The 23,917-nt window shown below is 42.0% G+C and overlaps 1 protein-coding gene and 1 long non-coding RNA gene across 4 annotated transcripts in view; one reads left to right on the top strand and one right to left on the bottom strand.

The window, feature by feature from the left end:
* The window catches only part of PCSK5 (proprotein convertase subtilisin/kexin type 5), a 452,950-nt gene that overhangs the window by 173,919 nt on the left and 255,114 nt on the right, over nucleotides 1–23,917 (top strand). For all 3 annotated transcript variants that reach the window (XM_059143276.1, XM_059143274.1, XM_059143277.1), the window contains exon 8: nucleotides 13,942–14,154. In XM_059143276.1, the coding sequence (XP_058999259.1) occupies nucleotides 13,942–14,154 (213 nt within the window). The remainder of the gene's footprint in view (nucleotides 1–13,941; nucleotides 14,155–23,917) is intronic.
* Nucleotides 3,333–21,227, bottom strand: LOC131813106 (uncharacterized). Its single transcript, XR_009346603.1, has 3 exons — nucleotides 20,767–21,227; nucleotides 9,922–10,037; nucleotides 3,333–5,045 (listed from the first exon to the last, which is right to left on the bottom strand). It is a non-coding gene; the product is annotated as an uncharacterized LOC131813106 (long non-coding RNA).

Here is a 23,917-nt window from a genome sequence, read left to right as displayed (position 1 = left end):
ATAAATGGGACAGAATAGCCAAGAGATTTTTTCTGAATTCTATTCCACAAAACACTAATTAATGAAATACCTCAAAGAGGGGTGGGGGTGAGTAAGGCTTTTGCTATCAAATAGGCTCAAGAAACACCACTTCTTATTTCCTCCCTTTCAAAACTTGAAAGATAGAAAAGGCTCTGAGAAGTTCCGCAATAGAGATGTGTGTAACTTGATTTACTCAACGTTCTAAACTTTAACTACCCCAAAGCTTTTATTTTTGTGACTTGTTTTGAATTGGTGTTAAATTTAATTTCATTTTACATTGTTTGGAACTGCTTCACAAAGATTCAGTGAAATCCATTAGACCTTAAGAAACAGAACAGTTGGGCGCCTGGGTGGCTCAGTGGGTTAGGCCGCTGCCTTCGGCTCAGGTCATGATCTCAGGGTCCTGGGATCGAGTCCCACATCGGGCTCTCTGCTTGGCGGGGAGCCTGCTTCCCTTCCTCTCTCTCTGCCTGCCTCTCTGTCTACTTGTGATCTATCTCTGTCAAATAAATAAATAAATAAATCTTTAAAAAAAAAAAAAAAAAAAAAAAAAAAAGAAACAGAACAGTAGAACTGGAAGCAGTTTGAGTGGCGGAATTGTTCTTACCAACATTTGTATGTTTGTTTCCTGGTAGATGTCACTCCGGTTCACCCCATCTACCTTCCTAAAATGTGTGATTTCTTCATCCAGTAAGTCTTTCTTTCCTATCTTCCTAAAAGTCTATGGAATGTGTCCTCTTGTCCTCACAATTAGAACCAGAATCTCTCAGATGGCCTTGAGCCCACAACATCCTTCCAAAGCTTCCATCCTCCTCGCTTGAGCTCCAACTTTCAATTCAGCATGAGCATTGCAGCCAAAGAAGTATTTTTTGGTATTTAAACCTTGTCCTTTGTCTTCTCTTTAAAACTCACTTCTCCCTAGGATTGATGAAGAATATTCTAAGCTTCTTAGAAGGCCACAAAGGTCTCTCACCATCTTTCCAGGGGTCTCAGAATCGAAATCTTAGGTGTCATCAAAGGGAAGGACCATTGAAATGTTACTCTTGTTCAAACTGACACGACTCCACTTACCACGGTGAACCTTTGGCCTGCCTCCTCGGCATGCTTGGCAAAGATTTCCTTCAGGGGAAATGCTTTGCTTTGTCCACCCAGAAGGTTCTAAATAGGAAAATGGTTTTATAACATGAATGAGTCCATTGACAGTGTTTCAGATATAAGTGACCCGAGTCTTGGTATCAGAATAAGAAGCTAACTGCCTGAGCTTTTCTTGGATAGGCTCTCTATTCATTCATGTATTCCTGATTGCATTCAGGAGACATCCACCTTGGGTGATTATCAATATTCCGGGTACTTGGTGAGCTGGTAGTGAAAGAAGAATAGCACTAAGCTGTTGCCTTTGGGAAACTCACCATGTAATGTAGAATAAATGTTTTAAATAAAGTGTAAAGCAAATTCCCCAAGTCCCTTCAGTGGCTAGAATCTTGTAAACGATGAGGAGGACAGATTACACAGCACATACTTACAAAACTTTTTGTATTCAGTCTAGTTGCCTTGCAGTCATTTTTCTTTTTTTCCCCCCATTTGGGTTATTAAATTTATTAATACTTGGTACCTTTTTACATTTGTCAGCAGATATCTCGCACACTGACAGCTTTTCAAGATTTTCTGACAAGAGTATTTTATAACATCCTTTAGAAAACAAGCAAAAAATTAGAACTGAATCTCTTGCTTTTTTCATAATCACACAACCCTTTATTCGGATTAGCAGTACTTCCCTTATTGTCTTACTCAAGAAATCGTTCTCGAGTCCCCATTACATACCAAGCACTGATTTGGCATTTATCTTACTCAGAGCTGGAGAAATCGTGTGGCTCATTGCACATATTCTAGAAGCATAGAGTCTAGATTTCACTTAATTACACTATCTACAAGTATACTTTCAATGCCAGATCCTTTTTCTTTGGGATTATCCATGAAAGCCTTCCAGGGCATTCATAACAGAATCAATGTCAAGGGTGGGGAAACAAAATCGGGGGAAATCCAGATGACTGGCCCCTAATCTCCCTTCCTGCCATCCTTTCTGTTTTCCAGATGGAAAGCAGGACATTTGATGAGCATCTATTACTACATGCCTGACTGTTGAGCCTCTTATGAAATCTCTGGTTAATGTATCCCTTTCCCATCATCAATTTCCTTTTCAATTACCAGATATGACACCTGATTGGATATTTGGAATATTTGCTGAAAACACAGAGTTTCTTTACAAGCACACCCTGACCCTTATATGCTCATACGTGCACATACACACGTTTCTCCACCCTTAAATTAAAGGCATATGTTCACCAGAAGGGGAGAGAAGAAGTATAATGAGCTCGTATAATAAACGCAGTAATAATAATCATAATAAAATTAACCAATTCCACTTGGGAAGAATATATTTTTATCTGATACACATCTAGCTGTAGCAGGCTTGGTACCAGTTTGGATTTTAATAAATGACAGATTGCTGTTAAATTAGTTGGCAAATGTTTTAAAACTTTGAAACAGTCTATGGATAGGCAAAGATAGACAAGGGAGTTTATTTAATACTGGCTCCACGTAATCAAAATTGACTTTAACTGGGGTTTGTTTTAAAAATCCTCCATTAGTATTTAACTGTATCCTGGTGGAAACTCTGTGTCTTTGGGACTGTAACAAAGCTAAGAAGGGATTTGCCAAATGGACCCAACCTAAGGTTTTCCACTTTGGAAACAAAGAATCGTTTGTCTCTGTAAATACATATGTGGTTTCACATTCTGTAATCTTGACCAAGTTATCTGTTATCCAAGGATCAGATTTCGATTCCTATGTTGTGACCTATATATACTGACATATAGGGAAGGATGTGAAGCCCTTATCATAGGCATCATCCTACTGTAGTCTGGATGCTCCTAGTTACAGGGAAAATACAAAAATCATACAGGGATTGGATTAGGGTAAATTGAGGTCCAGACCAGTCCTGAATTTCTGTGATTCAGAGCATAAATTTAAGAAAGGTAATTGAAATTTTCTTTAACAAAACTTGGAAGTAGCTGGGATTTTAAAAAAAAAAAAAAAAAAAAAAAAGGCCACTGTGAAATAAACAAGGATAAATTGGACTGGGTTGATAATAACAAATGATTTTAAAGGAAATAGGACTTTTATAACAGATTTTGTTCATTTGCCCTGAGCTTATGGTTCTCCTCTTTTAAGAGGAAGATAATCAAACTTAAATATTCAGGATTGTAGACATTATGAGGACTTAATTCTGAGAACCACTTGGGTTAGGAATAAGGATGTTCTTATAGGACCTCATCAGTTTATAGACTTGGAAACTAAGTCTTAGCAAAGTAGGCAACCTGACCATTATGAAGCATGAGTGTGGCCCTGACTCGGTCTGTCGTCTTCACCAACATGTTGTGTGAATCCATTCCTGTCAGGTGTGTTGTATGGGCCTATCTGTGTTCGTTCTTTCTGTCAATGGTAGCTGTCATTATGGTCATGGAAGTGGATGCTACCACAGGGACCTCTTGCTTCCTGGGAAGCATGGTTGGGACAAACTGACTTGGCATATTCTCAACTTCATTGTATTGTCTCTTTCTCGTCCTCCTTGGAGATAAGCTGTGACAATGTAGAAAGTACTGACCTTCAAGTCACAGAGAGGTTGAAATCTTCTTGGTTTCCCTCCAGTGTTTTGACCCGGGTTAAGTTACTAAGTTATCAGAGTGTCTGCTTTCCTAAGAAAAAAAAACTATGATAATGGCTCTTTGTGAGCCCTCATAAGACTGGCTGAGACCACACATATGCAGTGTTCAGACATACTGCTTGTCTTCTCCTCAGAGGAGAGGCCATGTTTGATGAATCTTTAAGGACCTCAGTATCTACCACAGAATCTTGTAAATAATAGAAGCTTAGTATCAAGTGTCATCTTTTCAGAAGTGTGATTTGCTTTCATTGATATCAGGATTGTGTTTATGGGAAGAAACTATGAAGGGCTGATTTTCTGTGTTTCAGAAATGTTATGGGCTGCTTCACAAAGACTGAGGCTGTGACCTTCAAACCCCCTGGTGGGCTTTGCGGAGGGGGCAATGGACAGCTTGCTTTCCCTTTCCCAAGCTGGGAGTTGGGACCAGTCCACCATGGTGAAGCATTCTGTAACTTAACATAGAGAAGAGTAGAAACCCTTCATTACAGCTAGAGTTTCCCTCTGTCTTCCTTTCCAAATGACTTTCCAAACATTTGCAATAAATTCCTTTCATTCCTCTGTTGATAGTAAATCCTTCTTTATTCTCTTTGAAAGGAATCTTTCAAATTTAACTCGTTTAATAGAAATTTAAAGGTGTGGTATCTTCCTGGGCTGTTTCATAATAGGTACCTAATATTAATATTGGAAATGTCTTTCTCCATTTCATAAACCTGTTTCTGCTAAAACAATCCTGAGCATGATTTTGCCTTTGCTCTGGGATGATCCAAGATACAGAAACTTTTCTCACATATGCCGTCTTTTTCTCCCCAAAATGGGAATGCGGGAATGGTTGGGTATACCCAGAATGGCTGCATCGGTCTGATGGGGCACCTGGGTGGTTCAGTTGGTTAGATGGCTGCCTTCCATTCAGGTCATGATCTGGGAGTCCTGGGATCAAGCCCTGTGTCAGGTCCCCTGGTCAGCAGGGAATCTGCTTCTCCATCTCCCTCTGCCTCTCCCCACCACTCATACTCTCTCTCTCTCAAATAAATAAATAAAATCATTTTAAAAATTATTTAAAAAATTATTGTGATTAGTTCAGAGAGCATATAAGATTCACAGGTATTGTTATAGCGGGTTGGAATGAGGAATTGAGAAACATAATTTGCATATTCCTCCTCCGGGCCAGCTTTTGAGGCACCCCGGGCCATGGGAAAACAGCTTCAGCAGGGCTTAAATCTTGGAGGCTGCGGGAGTGACCAGAAGTAAATAATAACCTGGATTCGCTGAGTTTCATTGAGTCCGATGAGAAAAACAAGGCCTGAGAAAAAAATGGAGGATTGACCATTATGAGTTGACCATAGAAAAAATATTAATAGCAGACAATTATTTGGGAATTGTTGATTTGGCAAATGGGAGAAGGCAGGAAGAGAAAGGAGTTTTGTTTTGTCCAATCCACTACCGTTCAGCAGGTTTCCCTAAACCATATTATTACGCACTTTTAGGAACACCCCCGTTGCATTCCTAGTCAGTGGGGACCAGCATTTCAGTCAAGGTGGGAGTGGACCCATCTAGTTCTGACTCTGTCAGCTTCATTTCCTTTATTTTCCAATGTAGGAATTTAAAATTTCGATAGATGAACCTCTCATGGGTCCAATTTTAAGTAATATCTATAGCACATGATTCAGCCCCAAATTTTCATTATATAAAGTTCCTAAATGTACAGACTATCTAAAGGATCATAGCAGTACAATTCTTTGCTTGAAAACGTATGTATTTCCATTAGTAAACACACCTGGTTTTTATTTCCTCCTAGATCTTCTACCTTTTCTCCATGAAAGACTGATTTTCTTTTTTCAGTTATACTTCACAAATAAACAAAGCGAAAGAAGTCCACACTGTTGTAATGCTGCTGTTGGACGTCAAGGACCACACCATTGTGCACTTTGGTGATAAACTGTCAAAAGCTATATTATGTGTACAAACCCTCAGTGTTAACATTCTGAGGAAGAGGCAGCTCTAGGACAGGGTTGGTCCTACCAAGCCTTTAATGAATGGATATTCTCCTAAATTTATACTCTGGCAGATAGGGTGGATAAGAAACTCACTTTTAAAAAAAATTTTTTTTTCTATGCACATGATAAACATAAATGTAGCCTTTTATCAGGAACCTGAGTCTGGGGAAGTTATGAATTTATAGAATTAACTAATTTTTATGTTTGTTTTGACCATTTTTTCCAAATTCCTTTTTAAAAACTGAGCTAAAGTCACCTTTAGGTTCCCTGAGTTGAGGACATCAGGCTACTCGTTCAGGTACTAGAATGTGAACAATGTTGTAAAAAGATGTAGCTTCTAAGTATAAATGAATTTATCATTTCACCAGAAATGCTTGCAAATACCATCACCAATAGTCAATTCCACAGTCACAAATTGAGTTCTCTATTCCTTTATAAAGGGAATTTGTCTACCTTTGGTGTGTTTAGAAAACATATAAGAGGGCTTTTTGTTAAAATAATAGGATAGCTAATAACTGCATCTAATATTTTCAACATACTAAAAAGCCTACAAAACATTTAGAAAATGCTTAGTATTCACAGATGAGCCACCCATCATGTACACAGCAAATGAGAAGAGAGAAAACCTGACTAGGGGTGGAAAAGATGGGTGAGGTTGAGATGAAGGGGAAGAGAGGCTGAAGTCCTATCACACAAGAAAAGCTAGGAAGACAAAAAATGGGGAGAAACAGCTTACACTCACAAAAGCCTTCTTCACATCACTTTTTAGTGCTTTAAAAAAAATAACTGCATATGTATTTTCAGTATTTTTCAATCATCAACCATGCTTGCGTAGGGCAAATAGCATAGAATGAGAAGAGTGAGGACCCACCCCCAGAGTGTTTATTGTAAGTCAGTCTGTCGATGTTTCAACAGTCCTTCCACCAAATTGGACTTAGGGCTACATGGCAGCCTGGGGTGTGGACATGCTAAAGTGGGTATGAATAGATTAAGAATAGCAGTTGGGTTAGGCACTGGGGCCCAGGGAAGGTTGAACATCAGCAGGTGTTGGCTATCTGTTGAAATCGTCTTTGGGAAGCATTGCTAAGCATTTTCAATCCTAGAACGTTTGTTTGGAAATGAGTGGGATTAGTGAGCTGCTGGCTGCAGTCCAATTACCAAATAAACCATCATTGATGACAGTTTGGTTTTTCCTGGAAGTAGTTCTTCTGTTTCACTTAACGATTCTGAGAGCACAAGAATGAAATATTCTGAGAGCGGAAGTAGAATGCAGTGACACCTGTATACTCTTTACATCAGGCACTCTGACTCGAGGAGTGAGTAAATCATACAAAAAAGGGTTGTGCTTGCCTATTTTCTGGGTGAGGGAAGACAATGCAGTAGAGTCCTAACTCTAACAAATTTAGGACTCTGGCACAATATAGACAAAGCAGCACTTAACCTCCAGATTCCTCACCCTCAGAGGACCCTTTCCTTTTCATCTTTAAGAACATCTCATTATCTGTCATCTTGGATTCCCTTATGTTTTGGTGGGGAGTGACCCACTGTCTTCCCTGGATCCAGATGAGTCTCACCTAGAGCTGCCCCTTGAACAATGTGGAGATGAGGGACACTGTTTTCCTACATAATCCAAAATCCATGTATGATTTTGAACTCCCCCAAAACTTAACTACTTGATCAGTAGTCTTATTGATAGCACTGTCAATTAACGAGCATTGTGTATGTTATATGTATTACATACTGTTTTCTTATAATAAAGTAGGCTAGAGAAAAGAAAATGTTACTAAGAAAATCATAAGGAAAGGAAGATAAATTTATACTGCTATACTGTATTTATTTTAAAAATTAACATATGAGTGGATTTGTACAGTTCAAACCCGTTATTCAAGGGTCTACTGTAATTAATTTTCCTACCCTAATCCCCATCCTACTTCAAGGAACTGATTGAAGAAACAAGTCACAGGGTTTAGTCTTTCCCAAAGACGTCTTACTGAATCTATATCATGACTACATTTTCTTGTTGCATTCCCAAAGAAGACTTTGTCCCACCAAAGTTTTCTCCAGGCACTGAGTGACTATCTGCTCCTGACATGTCCTCAATTATGGCTTGTATTTCTTCTTGGATTACTTTTTAGGTCACTGTTAAGATGCCTTTGTTTTCATGTGAATAATCTGTTCTACAGGTGATAATGATTCAAAGGATTATTAACTATTAACTTTAAGAAGTAATAAATATTTTAGAATTCTGGGACATTCCGTGTGAGAACTAGAAAAACCTTTCGGAAGTGTGCTGTTGTCATCTTGCCTTTATATTTTATGTTTCTAGACCAGACCTATTTTTGTTAGTGAACCTGCTCTGTTGAGGAACCAGACTGATTTTGTTAAAAAGATGATTGATTTTGTTTAAAAAAGATGAACAGTTCTTCATATCTCAGCTACCACATATTATAGTTGTCCTTGTCGTTCCTGTGCCTCTTCTGGTCTCAAGCCCCTTTAAATCTCTTATCCGAGTGTAGAAGAGCTTCCTGGAGGGTGATACTCTTTTCTCATTGAGAGAACGAACACCCAAAAAGATGGCAAGTGGAATGGTAAAGGGCTTTAGTAATTGGGTACGCAGGCTATGCTTGGAAGATGTCACAGATAAAGGAAATTTCCTTATCATGTGTTGTATCATCTTGTCGCTTTGTGTTGACACATACAGATCCGCACCTTCTGATCAGTGTCCTTGGGACCTCCATCCTCTGTCTCTACCACATTCTGGTGATATGACGGCTTACCTATTACTTAGTGTTACTTGGTTTTCTAATCTGTAAAATACATATCTGACTTGCTGGAATTGCTCTAAATTAACTAATATTTGTGAAAGCACCAGCACAATGTCCAGCCACATTTTTTTCTTTTTTTTTTTTTTCTTTTTTTGTATTTCAAAAGTCTCTGGTCACTTATTCATGCCCCTGCAAGAATTTTTTTTTCACTTATTCATGCCCCTTCAAGAATATTTTCTAAGTGATAGGGGAAAGAAAGTAATATTAAAATTCCAAATACAATCTAACTGCATTGGCTGGAAAATTATCACAGCATTTTAAAGAAATGTGGTTCTCTCAACTCTCTAGATTTCAAAACCTGGCTTGAGGCATATGACTTAATTGGTAACACAGCATAAAGTAGCCTTTTCTGATCACCAGAAACACAAGAAATTCAGTTCCTATCTAGTCTTTAGTAATAAAACTATGGGCATTTTAAATTGATGTTTGTAGGGCATACATGAGAAGAAACACATGCAGAATTAAATACGCAGTGAAAAAGAATAGAGTTTGGCCAAATGGGTCTTTTATGGATTTCACAATATATTTTGCCTTGAGTTTACTTTTAACTTAGTACTCAACTAAACTGGAAGATTTTTTTTTTTCATCCAAAGCCATATTTAAATAACCAGTTGCAATCACAATACTTGAAAATTTCAATTTCATTTCCTACACTTCAGGAAAATATGTGTCTTAAGACTCTTTACTCTTTATTCTACTCTGCCCACCTTCCTTTCTCCCTACGTTCCACATTAGGATTTAATTCTTCAATTACTCTGAATTTTGGAGAAATGTCTAGATTCTCTTTTGCCACATATGTTTTGATTTTCTGAATATTGCACTCTAATGGGAATCTGCTGTGCATCTGTAGTAAATAAATCTTTGAATTGCTAATTGTTTCAGATTAACCCCATAGATCTTTAGCACAGATCTTTATGGCATTTTCAGCCCACAAATTAGCCTGTTTATTTCTGGGACTTTAATCAGAAACCCTACACACATGCACAAGGGTCAGAATGCCTGGTGGATAGTGTAGCAGCGGTGTCTATATATTCTGTTGCCTCCTTGGGGGGCAGGCCACCCTCTATCTTCCCCTCCCCTCTTGTGTGAGTCAGCTTGCACTGCCATAACAGAATACTGCAGACTGGGTTGCTTAACAACAGAAATGTATTTTCTGGAAGTCTGGAGGCTAGAAGTCTGGAAGTCCATGATTTCAGGGTGCCAGCAGAGTTGGGTTCTGGTGATAACCTCTCTCCTCAGCTTAAGAGACAGCCACCTTCTTGCTTGTCTCCACTGTATTTAATATAGTCACACTGGGGGTTATAGTGTCACCAAATGAATTTGAAGGGGAGGGGACGCAACTCACTCCATAACATACCTTAAGGACAATGCCAGTTGTCTCCCATGGGATTTTCCAGATGCTCTCTCCCCATCTCTCCACAAACTCTGTGCTCAGGGAAAATGATCCCTATGACTTCCCAGGTCCTCTGGTTTCTGGGAGAAAGTTGGGAGAGAAGAAAGAGATAAGGGTCTCAGTACATATTCACCTGGTCCCCTCCCAGCAGGGCCAGCAGGAGTTGGTATGTCCCCTAGTCATGTCTCAACTCCTGTTAGCCCTTCTGTTTCCAGTTCCCATGACAACCCCTCCCCACCACTCCCCAGCTTCTTTCTATCCAATGGGGGGTTGGGATAGTTATTGATCTCTTACTGTCCTTTGATGTTTCCCTTCACCATACCCAGTTATAAAGTAATTCCCTCAAATTATCTTTGATAGAGGGATATCACTTCTTATCTGTAAAGGGCATTTTCAGGGCAGTGGCAACCCACTGTTCTTTTGGCCATTCATTCTGTCAACCCAGCCAATCTCCAGAGGACTCCATAATAAGTCCTGTTTCCTTTACAGTGGTGTCCTCCCTGGATGCCACCATGATGGAATAACTTGTGGTCCTACTTCTGAGGGAGCTCCGATCAGGTTGGGATTTCTAGGCAGAATTTTGCAGCTGAAACTATGTCCTTTTCCTTAGAATGCTCAGGACCATCCATACAAGCCTCCTTTCTTATCATTTTAATTCTGCAACCAATCCGGAAAGAGCTTAGAGGGCTGGTCTGCTCTTAGATTTGAAAGCCGGACTTCAATGAAGAGATTGGAGCTTTGGCTAAAAATAATACAGCAACCACCAACTAGCCTTCTTTTTGCCCAAAAGAAGACTATTGTCGAGGGTGAAGAGTGCAGGCTTTAGCTCTAGTTGGATTTCAAGGTCTGGCCCTAGCATTCATGAGCATTTCTGAGCCCCAGTTTACCCATCTGTGAAATGATATAGACTTAAATCGTGCAGAATAATGTTTGTATAGTGCTTGGTGCATAATAAATGTCTATAAATGTTAGTCTCTTTAGTGCACAATGAACCTTCTGTGTGTAAAACCTCTTGTGATCATAAAGTAAAAATTATCTTTTAAGAATTGGCCCTGTGTTTCTCCTCGTAAGAGGAGAATAAATGCGTTTGTTTCTGTTTATAAAAATTGCATGTGGTCATGGAAGGATGGTATGAAGAAGAAAGAAAAAAAAAATCCTTCCTAATCTTACCAAACAGAATTAAGTTCTGTTATATTGTCACTTTATGGTAACTTTATGCATTTAACTTTATACACATTAACTTTTTAAACGCACCACACACGCACACACACACACACACACACACAGAGGCACACATACATTCTTTTTCTAAACTGAGACCATATTACATCATTTTGTATCCTCCATTTGTAATTACATTGTCAAAACTACCTTCTAAATATTTTCTTACTAAATATTCTTTTAAAACTGAGTACGTTTTTAAAGATCTTTTCAGTGAATTTTACGCAAAGGCACCCAGTCATAATTTTGAATGGGTATGTGTGTGTGTGTGTGTGTGTGTGTGTGTGCGCGCGCGCGCGCGCCAGACGAGCTTTTTTGTGGTTTTGTGGTTCTTAATCTATTATCTGCCCCAGTGCTGTTTAAACCAGGAGTCGTTTTTGCTTATGTCTTACATTCTGTGGACCTGTCAGATAAAGCTACAGTGTGACCACGTCTTCACCAGCAACACAGGCCCTCAGTCTGTGATAGAGAGGGTATATATTGATGATGAATTGGACCCTTCCTTTCTGGCTATGATGTTCTCTCTCTGAGGTGAGGGTATGAGTCAGTCACTAGAGTTTCTCAGTCTGGTTGTCCACACCATAGTGAGCGGTAATTCCTTCTAGAGATTTACAAAGCATTGAACAAAATCCCTCATTTATGATGGCTGAGTGAATTTTGCATCCTTCTGTACATTTCCTGAATAGTCTGATGACAACCTGAAGGATGGTAAACCAGACCCAGCTGTCAAGTGGCAGTAGTATCCAGAACTTTCTCTCCCTCTCTCTTCACAAATTTTTCCCATTCCTGTGCGATCATATTGCATTTTTCCACATTGAAAGACGAAAAGAAATCCACATTCAGGTCAAATCATGTCATAAATATTCTGTTTCTTGAGGTTTTGAGGTCAGAGACAGTTTATCAAGGATATTTCAAATTCTTTCTCGTCTCTCTTTCTTTGGCTCTTTTACCAAAAATTCCAATACCACATCCCAAACTACTTTCCTTTTACCTGAAACCGTAAAAGCCAGGGCCTGGAAGCAAAAAAGAGTGTCTGCCATCACCAGCTAGTGATTTCGGTTCCACTCCCTAATTACCAAATGATAGATTTGGCCTGTGTGTCCTTCAGGGTGACTTCCAGTTTTTAAAAGGTAAAATTTCTGAGGGATTCCATTCTACCTATTCAGAAAGATACGCATCACTTTGGCCAACTTCTCTCTTTTCTTCTGAAGATCTTATCTTACGGAACTAACTAGGCCTTATGCTTCAGTACATCTATGTTCTACTTTGCTTCTTCTCCTTAATTATTTTATAACCTCAGGAAACACCATGGATGGATGCCACATTTTGACATGAAGACTGTAACCCCATCTCCTAGCTTTGTAAGAAAAATTTCACGGATTGGGTGGAAGAAAGTATCCCACCGTCAAATATGTTTGGAAAAAAAACATCGGATAATATCTCCCATAGAGTTTTGCAAAGAACAATCACTGAGTTCTACAGTAGGGGAATCTGTTTCATTTTGCTTAACTTAGAATTTCCCAAACATACTTAATCTTGAAATTTTTTTTTTCATCTCGGGAAGCATCCATTAACATCCTTCATAATTAGTGTCCATTGCATACATAGGGGAGGCACAGCTCTGGAAGGCTCATTGTCCCTAGTTCTGCTCCTCACCAGCAGTGTGACCTAAGGATAGATCACACAACCTCTCCACTCCTCATGTTGCTCATATGTTGACTGAGGGAGCAGAAGAGCACCATTTCATGTGGAAGGAGACTCATAGCCCTAGTATAGGTCTGTAGTAATTACAGCTAATGACATGCCCACTCTGCGGTCTGGCTGGGGGGCTCAGATTTTGTCTTTCCACTTTCCAGCTATATGACCTTGGGAACATTTCTTAATTTCTGTAGCTCAAGTCTTCATCTGTGTAGTAAGGACAAAATCATACCATTTCCACAGGGTTATTGGAAGAGTTGAGTCTGATTCATGTAAAAGAATTACAATTGTGCCTGGTCCGTGGTGGGACCTCTTATTGTTGTCATTGGTACTTTTGTGACCTCTCTGACTGTGGCGTGTGAAAAGGATTATTTTAGGGTTTTTTATTGGGATGTAATTGACATGTAACATTATATTCAAGCATACAAAATGCTGCTTTGGTATTTGTATATATTGGGAAATGAATACCACAGTGAGTCTAGTACCATAGCCTTTCACGATGCCGAGTTATATTTTTTTTTCTAGTGTTGAGAATTTTTAAGATCTACTCTCTTAGCGACTTAGTGTATAAACAATACAGGATTATTAACTGGAGTCACTGGGCTATACATTACATACAGATTTTAGTTTCTGAAAGCAACTCCTCTTGGGTCACCTGGGTGGGTGAGTAGTTAAGTGTCCAGCTCTTAATTTCAGCTCAGGTTGTGATCTCAGAGTCATGAGATCGAGCCCTGGGTCAGGCTCCACGCTCATCACAGGGTCTACTTAAGATTCTCCCCATCTGCCTCTCCCTACCACCCCTGCCACAGGCTCATGCTCTCTTTCTCTCTTTAAAAAAAAAAAAAATATATATATATATATATATATATATATATATATATATATATATATATATGATAAAAAGCAATTCTTGTGACCTCAAAAAACAGCCTACATCCAGTGCATTACTAAAATAGCATCACACCCCTCCTACAGCTATTTGATGTGCCCTGTTGCTATTGCTCTCTGCACTTAGAGTCTGTGATCTGTGTCTTCTGTCATTTAACTTTTTCTGTTTGTGAACAGGGGCGAAGAGGCCTCGGCTCTGTTTTTGTCTGGGCTTCAGGAAACGGTGGAAGGAGCAAAGACCACTGTTCCTGTGACGGCTACACCAACAGCATCTACACCATCTCCATCAGCAGCACGGCCGAGAGTGGAAAGAAGCCTTGGTACCTGGAAGAGTGTTCGTCCACACTGGCCACCACATACAGCAGCGGAGAGTCGTACGACAAGAAAATAGTACGTAACATTTGAGTGTCCGTCACGACTTACTCATTTATCTTTCCCGGTGAAAAGGAAGAACCATAAACTCATACGTACAAGCAGTATACAGAAATAGACAGTAATATGTGGGAGTCAGCTGCTGGCTCAGCCCAAGTATCAAGTGTCCGTGTTCCATCACCCGTTCATTGGTAACTCGCTCAAGGAAGGTTCTGGCTTTTTTGGGTGCGTCTGATGGAAAATTTCAAACACCTTGCTCTTAATCATAGTTTTATAAACTGTCTCAGGGTTTGTCTTTCTAACGTGGAGCTAGGCTGCTTCCCTTGATACTTTTCAGCCGTGGCTGAGACCCTGCTCTCAAGTCTTAGAGATTCACGCAAATCTGGGTCACCTCTGACTTTCACACAGCGGTGGAGAGACAGGTGATATGATACAACTTGCTTTATGTCGTGCTTCCTTCACATCCTTTTAGTTCTTCTTGATTCCTGGTTCTATGTAATTGTCATGTGTGACTTCTTAGCTATCTTTTACTAACTTCTTTAGTTGCATTTTTTTGATTGATTGAAGTAGAAAGTGCCTACCTATATGCATATCCCAATACCCCTATCTTTCCCTAATTCCTCCATAACAACTGGATTAAAAAACATGCATTGGGAATGCCTGGGTGGCTCAGTCGTTCAAGCATCTGCCTTTAGCTCAGATCATGATCCCAGAGTCCTGGGATCGAGTCCTGCCTCGGGGGGGGGGGGGGGGGTCCTTGCTCAGTGGGGAGTCTCCTCCTCCCTCTGCTTGTACTCTCTCTCTCTCAAATAAATAAATACAGTCTTAAGAAAAAAAAAAAAAAACCCACATGCATGAGTCCACCTTTAAGTACCTCCATCATTCATTAGTGAACATGACCCTGCAGTACAAAGTTAGATGTAAAAGGAGAAGATATGGAGGTGACAAGTTTCACAGTGTCCTGGCTTTTGTAATGAAAAGTGACATTCCATGTTTTACCTTCATTAGGAAAATGTTATAATCCAGGAGTACCCCTTATGCTCTCAGATATGCTTGTCTCTCAGTACTTAGGGTCACGGTCCTCTAAATCTGAGTGGCATCCGTCAGTTCTGCATCATAAAAATCCTGATGGAGCTCTCTGGAGTAAGGGTTCTCTTCCAGTACCTCTCAGGTCTGAAGGCAAACTTGCCATTGCTTCGAAGCAAATATGCCCATTGACTCCTGTTTTTGCTTGTGGGCTGGTTGCTATGGAGGGGGAATTGCGAAGTTCATAAAGGCCTTTCTTAAGAGAAATGTACAATCCAGCGGGCAAAATCTCCAAGGAGAAGGAAGGGTTTTCTGGGTCCTGGATGGGAGAACGCAGTAGGGACAGAGAGACCTCAAAATCGTTATGTGAGATTTGCTCCCCAGCCCTGACCTTCCTGGGCCCCCATCGTGCTATGATGCTGTGCTCGCTGCTATGACTGCCCCTGCCTCGGCGACGACAGATGGTCATTTAGGATTTTCCTGAGAAAGGACAGAGTGATCCAGTCACTGGGTGAATCCAGTCCGTCATAATAGACTTCACTTTCTTTTTTTTTTTTTAAAGATTTTATTTATTTATTTGACAGAGAGATCACAAGTAGGCAGAGAGGCAGGCAGAGAGAGCGGGGGAAGCAGGCTCCCTGCTGAGCAGAGAGCCCAATGCCGCGGGGTTTGATCCTAGGACCTGGGAACATGACCTGAGCTAAAGGCAAAGGCTTAACCCACTGAGCCACCCAGGCGCCCCAGACTTCACTTTCTCCGGACTTGCTACTTCTGATACCAAAACCTTTATGGACTCACTCTATATATTTAACTTAAACCTATTTCTACCTTCTGTTCGGTCTCTTTCTCCCATGTTCATCACAGCAGTCTGTTAGTAATTTTTCTCCATCCGGTTCTTAGAGTCTCTTTATTTTGTGAGACTCCCCAGATCACCATAAATTGGAGAGGAAGTTTGATAGTTCTTCCAAGCTAGAGTCTCTGGCTTCAGACATGTCTCAGTGGCTCAGTGAACCTCACTGAGTCTTGGTTACGCCATCTGTAAAATGCAGGCAAAACCCTTGCCAGCCTCATTGATTTTGGGGGGAAGATGAGGTGCTAGACATAAGGGACTCACACTGCACTGGCGCAATGAACCACTCAGGAGTGGCCAGTGCCACTGTTCCCTAGGACAGTGTCTCATTCTGAATCCTGGGAGGCGAGGCTGGCCGTTTTCCCAACTGTTGTTAATCAGGGCTCTCGTGGCACCTCTGTTTTTCCAATCTACAAAATACTGCGATCTGCACCACCTACCCCATAAAGAAAGGCACTTTGAACATGAACATGTTAACGGTTTGAACATGAGTAGAGCTGGCAACGATGTCAGCCTTTTCGGGTCCAGCTGACCCCTTTTCCTCCTAGATGTCAGAATGACAAATAATCCTGCATTGTGCCTGGGACCTTTTCTCCAGCAGGCTTTGAACCAGATGCCCTGGGTCCCTCGGAGATGCCCGCTTCCTGGCTACGGCATTGTGATTGAGTGTTGCAGAAATGGCGGCGTCTGTCTCCCTTTGTTCTGGGGCTCTCCTCCCCCCACTATCCATTTCCTCGTGCCATTGGCAGCCCTCTTCGGGAGAGCACGCTTGTCATGTCTTATTTGTAGAGCACCTTTGTGATTTGACCCAGGCAAATGCCAAGGATTCAGAAGAGAGGAAAGATCTCTCTGCTTCTGGAAAAGCACTTTGAATAAATTTCATTTGCCTTCAACAGAATGTCTTGTCATGGTATGTAAGCAGGAAAACCTTGCCCTGGGTTTCCAAACAGCCAGATCTCTGTCTCTTGGTGTCCTGCCCCTGTTATTTGTACAGTCGTGGACCTTGGTATTTCATTCATGCTTTAACAGATTCACATCAGTCATGGCCTTATGTCTCTTTATAGCGAGGGAAGCATCCAAAATACCAAGACAACTACAACAGGAAACTCCCCGTAAGCTAAACAGAAATCAGTTGAAATGCCCAGCTATTCTAAAGCCATGTGATCAAATCAGTATGGTTTTATTAATAATAATGCATACATCTTATTCCATGTTGAATACATCATACATTCACCATGATATTAACATGCCATAAATGTGGAATTTTTGTTATTCCTCCAATTCGTAGCAAGTATGGCACTGTGCATATTAAATGGACCATCTCCTAGTATCCTCAGAACTCCCCCCAGGATGACCAGGTGCCGTCCTGCCTTTAAAGATGAAGAAACTAGTGCTAGAAAGGTGAAAGAAAGCCAGGCAGGAAGTGGTAGAGCCTGGATTTCTAGCAGTCAGGATGGACACCCACGCCCATCTTGTCGCCGGTACACGGTCGTGCTCTGGGTTCTTTCAAAGGACGCCTGCTCTGGTGGCGTCCACAAGTGATGGTGCTGCTTTGGCCCATGTGGGGCTCTTTTCACAGTGATAAAATACACACACACACGTGTGTGTGTGTGTGTGTGTGTGTGTATCCAGAGAGAATATGTAGTTATCTATTATTTTTCACTACTTGGCGGATTTATTTTAATTCTCATGTTGTAAGACCCTCTCACAATCCCCTCAGACCATCCGTCCTCTTGCAAAAACCTGCAGTTCTTTGCCGGTCTGGATTGCTGGGTCCTGGGGCAGGATATCAGCACTGAACTCCTCCAGGTTACGCCTTTTGTGTGACCTCCAAGCCAGGGCTCTGTGTCCTGCAGTGAGCGTCATCTGTTCAGGCACCGTTCCCCCCAGATAGCCCTTAATTTATGCCTCTTCTAGAGCATCAGCTCAAGGAGGATTTTCTTTCCCACCTCCTTTAAAATCAGGGCACTGCCATCCCCCACTCTTTTTATCTGTTCGATTTTCTTCCTCGTGTCCTTGGAACGATTTAGGACGTTGCACGTTTTCGTGCTGTCTGTTTTGGAAAAACAGATTGGAAACTGTTTGTGAAACACTAGATTGGAAACTACATGAGGTTGAAGACTTTGCCATGTTCCTTCCCAGAGCCTGAGCTGAGTAAATATTGGTGCATAAATCACCATCAGACACTGGGAAGGATGGGACCTTCCCGAGTTGTTTGTATAGCTACAGGAAGACAGGAAGGTGTTCTGTTTCTTTAAGAGAAACTCCTTCTTCTGGTCGGTTGGTGAAAAGCAAACGGTATTTGACGTATTTGACGGTAAAATATTTGGCATAGGAAATGGCCCACAGGACTCTTGCTACGTGATAAAGCTGTACCTACAACCTTTGTTCGAGTCAAAGGGCATCAAAGGTCTGGTCTGTCACCCTTCACTGCGTCCTGAAATCTCTCCCCGGTTCTGTTTGGGGAATAAAGCTTCCCTCTCTCCCCAGCCCCTCCTGTCATGAAATGATCCCTTTCTTCGGGGACTCATTCAACCTTTGCCCTTTTTCCTCTAGTAATTTGTCTTAGGGCTTGGCATGTGGCAGGGATCGGGTTCCTCCTGGGAGGGGTCTTGTGAGCCAAGGGTTGAGAAGATAGGCTGTGCTCAGCCCTCTCCTGACGTCATGTTATTTTTTGTGTTCAAAACAAACTTGCCGCCTGGAGTATCTCAGGCTTGGACTGAGCGACCAACTCCATTGGAGGAATTCTCTTATTGCTCTCAGGGTTCCTAAGCAGCTACGCATTTTCTTTTTTTGCAGAAACATCTCGCTCCCCACTCCCGCCCTTCCCCGCCACCCCAGTCGTTATTCCGTTACAGCTACCGTTCGCGCTGGGGTTGATTTCTGTCATCTCTCTGTTTCTTCTTTCGATCTGAGAAATGTTATTATTTTTCAAGTGGAAGATGAGCAAACCCAGATATCTGTAGTGCGTTTGGAAGGTTGGACACATCATCATCTCTAGCGAATGTTAAAAAGAAGAAAGGACAGGGGCACCTGGGTGGCTCAGTTGGTTAAGCGTCTGCCTTTGGCTCAGATCGTGATCCCAGGGTCCTGGGTTGGAGCCCCACATCAGGCTCTCTGCTCAGTGGAGAGTCGACTTCCTTCTTTCCCTCTCCTCCCCACTCTCCTGCTCATGCTTGCTTTCTCTCATTTAGTTTCTCTCTCAAATAAATAAAATCTTTAAAAAAAATTTTTAAAATAGGAAAGGACAGTTTGTTCCTCAAAAGTTCTAATTTCCCCTGTGGCCCGAAGGAGAGCGTCGATGCCCACTGGCTGATGGGAACTGGATCTCAAGGCCAGTTCCGCTGCCATGGCCGCTGGTGGTCTGGAGCGGCCATCTTGGCTTTCACGGACGGCTACCCCCTGTGACTCAACCTTTCCTTTGGAGGCCATGTCAGGATTTTATCCTCTCCCACTTACCCATCTCTTTAGTAGCTACGCCTCCTTGGGCAAGTTGTTCCCTCTGAGCCTCCCACTTCCTGAGTTAATAGCGTACCTAGTGTGCAGAGGTCCTGTGGCTTTAAATGTGGTTTTATGCACACACATGCGTGTGCACACATGTAAACACCTGTTGTGTGTCATCCCCCTTGTTGCAAGTGGTGACGGTTTTCTAAGCCATCCAGCATGAGGTAGCAACAGCGGTGGTGAGGAAGAGCTCTACTTTAGGCCCTGGATTACACGCACACGTACGCACACGTACACACACGTACTCTTTTGTAGGTGGCTTCTAAGTGTATGTGAGCTTTATTTGGAAAGTTGACCAAAACAACAATAACAACAACAAAACCTTGAAGTCTTTCTTAATAATTAAAGGGCCTTCAAGTAGAGTCTGAGGGAGCTTGATGTAAATAATTCAGCTTAGCCAATAAATACTAAGCTTCTGCTCCCTACCTAGCGCAGAGCTGAACATGATGGAAATGCAAAAATCATCAATGATGGCAGACTCCTCCAGTGACAGTGGCCTCACCTTTGTAAGCACAACCTCCCATTTGCACGTCTCACCTCCAGATTCCCCTAGCAACACAGGGCTGGAGTGCTGTGTGGCCTCCTCGGTCACGACTGCGACTGCGTTTTAGACCAGACTTCGGTTGAACCCAGGGAGCATGAATTGGTCCTCCATTGCATTTTATTTTGCCGTGCTTAATAAATCAGCTTCTTCTGTTTTATTCATTGACACATTGAAAATTTATTTTCTGCCTTCATTCCCCCATCGCTGTGTTTGAAACAGCTTTTCTGGCACATTCCTCATCCAAATCAAACTCCACACCAGAAACAAATTCAACGTAACAGACAGTAGAATCATTTCATGTTTTAAAAATATCTGCTCGGTTGCTCTTTTAACAGCTAGGAGACAATATGGCCCCTTCAAAATAAAACCGATCGCAAGATATCAGGGAGATAGAAACTCTTTACTCCAGGGTTGTATTAAGACTTGTCACTCATGGCCAAAAGTCCGCCTGAGCTGAGGTTCCCTGGAGAATTTCCTCAACAGGCTGGAATAAAAGAGCCAATCAGCCCAGCTAATGAAATGTGAAATATTAGGAAATAAGAGCTTAGGATGAGAAAAGGCCAGGGTTCTGCTCAGAGGGAGTGAGCCTAGATCTGAACGACGCCCACCCCTTCTCACCAAACACCGAGGACATCCCTAACGCGCCGGCCTTCCCCAGACCGTCTGCTCTTCATCCTGAGACAGGCCAAACGTCTAATTTACTCACCAGGATAGCTTTGATCTGGCTTGAGGCCTGGTGTCCTCTCCCGTTTCCCCCACTCTGACAGACAGGGAGGATATTTTCTTGAGCAATCTGAGAAGTTGCGCAGAGGAGAATTCTGTTTCTGATTTGGTAGTGAACCGAGGGAACGTGGAGCGCGCGAGATGCATCTCCGGGGATCAAAACCAAATTCCGAGACTTGCTTTAAAATGGAATCGAAACTTCCAGGCTTTCATTTTCCATGCTCACACGTAGAGCCTCCAGCCTCCGTGACGCGGGCCGACTGTTCCACGCAACTTGGCTTTTAAATTATGCTGTCCGGGTTTGCGTGCACGCGTGGTGATTAATGGGGTCCCCCGTGTGGTTCCAGTTTTGGGGACATCATTTTTCTTTGAGACTGCGTTCTCCTTGATGGTCTTTGCCTTTTCGTTCTAAAGAGAGACCTCCAAATTCCCTGACACTGTGACTTCTCTTCATGATGAAAAGCCTGCCTTAGATCTTTCCAGTAATTTACGCCTAAATATTTCCACCAGTGACAGTAACTTCCTCTTGAAATGACCCAGCTGGAATTTCCCCTGAAAGCAGGGTGAGAAGAAGGGAGGGAGGAAGACTGCTTTTGATTCTTTCCTCTCTGCACCTTTTTCCCTTCCACGCTCCCTGGCCTTCATACCTCACCCCCTTTTCGCTCTTTTTTTACTTCTTAGGTTTCCTTTAGATAAAGTGCTTGAAAAATAAGTAAATACAGGAGAGCCCAGCACCGGTCGGAAATTCCACAAGCATGGCCATACTGAGAGCATGTAACATGTGGCTGGTATTAGTACAGAAAAGCAAGGGGCAGCTTTTTATTTACGCATACAGCATGTACATCTCTACCTGGGGACTCTGTAGGGAGGAGCCGTCTTCCTGTTGTGGACCTGACATCCCAAAGTCTTTATCATTCATGTTGGACGTTGGTGGGAGGTGGCTCTTTATTCGACTCAAAAACGTCACACACACTTGGGGTGTTTATCCTGGATGGGTTTCTGTGGCGGCAAGGGTCTGGTACAGCTGAAGGACAAGCAAAAGGAGCCAAGTGGGAAGACTTCGTGAAAAATCTTGAATCCAGGCACAAGTCATTGAAAAAAAAGAAAATTTGGCCAAGGAATGTGACCATGAGGGTGAGGTAAAATGAGAAGAATGCAGGCAGGGCCATCTCTCAACAACAGAGGATCTGGAGGCTCGGAAACAGACTGTTTCTGGGGTGTTTATGCCTTGACGTACAGACCAGGACTTTGGAAAACAAGGCTGCGCGTTGACCAGCAATTTCAAATGAAGTAGACATCCCTTTAATGGCCCAGTAGTCCCACTTCTGGTCACGTAGTCAAAAGAATTGAAAACAGGATTGTGAAGAGATCTCTGCTTCCCCGTGCTCTTGGCAGCATTATTCACAAGAGCCAAGAGATGGAAGGCACCCAAACGTCCACGGACGAAGAAAGAAAATGTGGTAAATACATACAATGAAATATTATACAGCCTAAAAAGAAGGAAATCCTGCCATGTACTACAACAAAACGAGACTTGAAGACATTATTCTGAGTGAAATAAGCCAGAACTCACTCTCTCTCTCTCTCTCTCTCTCTCTCACACACACACACACACACACACGTGCGTGCGCACACACAAAGACAAATACATACAATTATGTTTATATGAGGTACCTTACAATAGTTAAACTCATAGAAACAGAGAGTAAAATGGTGGTTACCAAAGGCTGAGAGGAGGGGAGAATGGAGAGTTGTTTAGTGGGTGGAGTTTTTTATTCATACAAGATAAAAATGTGCTAGAGAGATCTTTCATACAACAGCGTGCATATAGTTAACAATACTATACTCGACCCTTAAAAAGTTGTTGAAATGGTAAATTTGTGTTACATGCTTTTTTACCTCAACAACAATAACAAAAATACCTTTTAAAAATACCTTTTTAAAGTCAATGAATAAAGATCCAGAAAGTTTCTTATGCAGGAGTGGGTAGGGCTCTGTTTACCCAAACATCTTATAAGCATCCAACACAGAGGTTCAGAAGATGGCTAGTTAACCACGTCTGTTCATCAAGAAACAACCTCCCTGGCTTGCCAGACACACTGTGGGGGCTCTCGGCCACCATTCACTTATTTAAGAAAAGACGGTAAGGCTTACCTCCTGTCTCCCACCACCGTGTCTTATGGCTCTCTATATCTTTGTTCATTCTGCCACTCCTTGGGTATCGGTGCCTCTCTGGTATGGATGGTCTGGTGACATTAAAAGTGTCAAAAGGAACAAAGAAAAGAGAACTGTTGGCCCTGTGTGAAACTATCTTGTCAATGTAGAGCTATACCAGATAATTAAAGGGTCCATTCATACATCCTCAGGGGCCTCTGAGGAAACTATTAGGGGAAGGCTCATTTCTGAAGACTTAGGCAGCACTTTCTTCCTGTGAAGATCAGATTTCTTTCCAAATCAACCAATCTCCACACTCCTCTGGAAGGATACACCTTAGAACCACAGGACTTTGCCTTCAACTGCCTTTGTCCCCCCACACCTTTCTGATGAACTTTCACCTCAGTTATCCTATTTGTCTTGATGCCAAACAAAGCTTAACCACTGTCTTCCAGTAACTTCGAGATGGGCTCCAGCTCACCTCACGAGGCGTGTGCATTCCTGGCAAGAGCAATGCCTGCCCCAAGGAGGCAAAAGTAGACCGTTTTGGGGGAGGGAAGGTTTTTTAAATCTTAGCTATTTTGCAGGTTTGCAAAATTTACCCCAGCGTGTTTCATTTGTCTTGTGAAGGAGAATCTCACTTCAGCTTTTTCTCCCTGAGTGAAATGATCATGAAGGGGAGGTTTAAAAGCAGGGCTCTTGCTGATAGGAATGTTATTCAGCCACAGCTGAAGTAAACTGAATTCAAACCAAGAGGAAAAAAAATGATCTAGTTCTCACATTCTGATTTCAAAAATGGAGAAATGGCGAAATCTCCTTCTATAATATACCGCCAGGCCCTCAGTGGGGTAACTTCCCCGCAGGCACCCTGGGTTCAACCTTGTTTTGGGTATTCACGTTAAATCTTTGAGAAGGTCTTGGTTCTTCCCTGCATCATTTCTGTGGTTGCCAAAAACCCACATTCCATCGATGACAGAGCA

The sequence above is a fragment of the Mustela lutreola genome, chromosome 12, assembly GCF_030435805.1.
Source record: "Mustela lutreola isolate mMusLut2 chromosome 12, mMusLut2.pri, whole genome shotgun sequence".
Taxonomy (NCBI): Eukaryota; Metazoa; Chordata; class Mammalia; order Carnivora; family Mustelidae; genus Mustela; species Mustela lutreola.
Note: the sequence above shows the minus strand (reverse complement) of the source record. Positions and strands in the feature narration are given on the sequence as shown.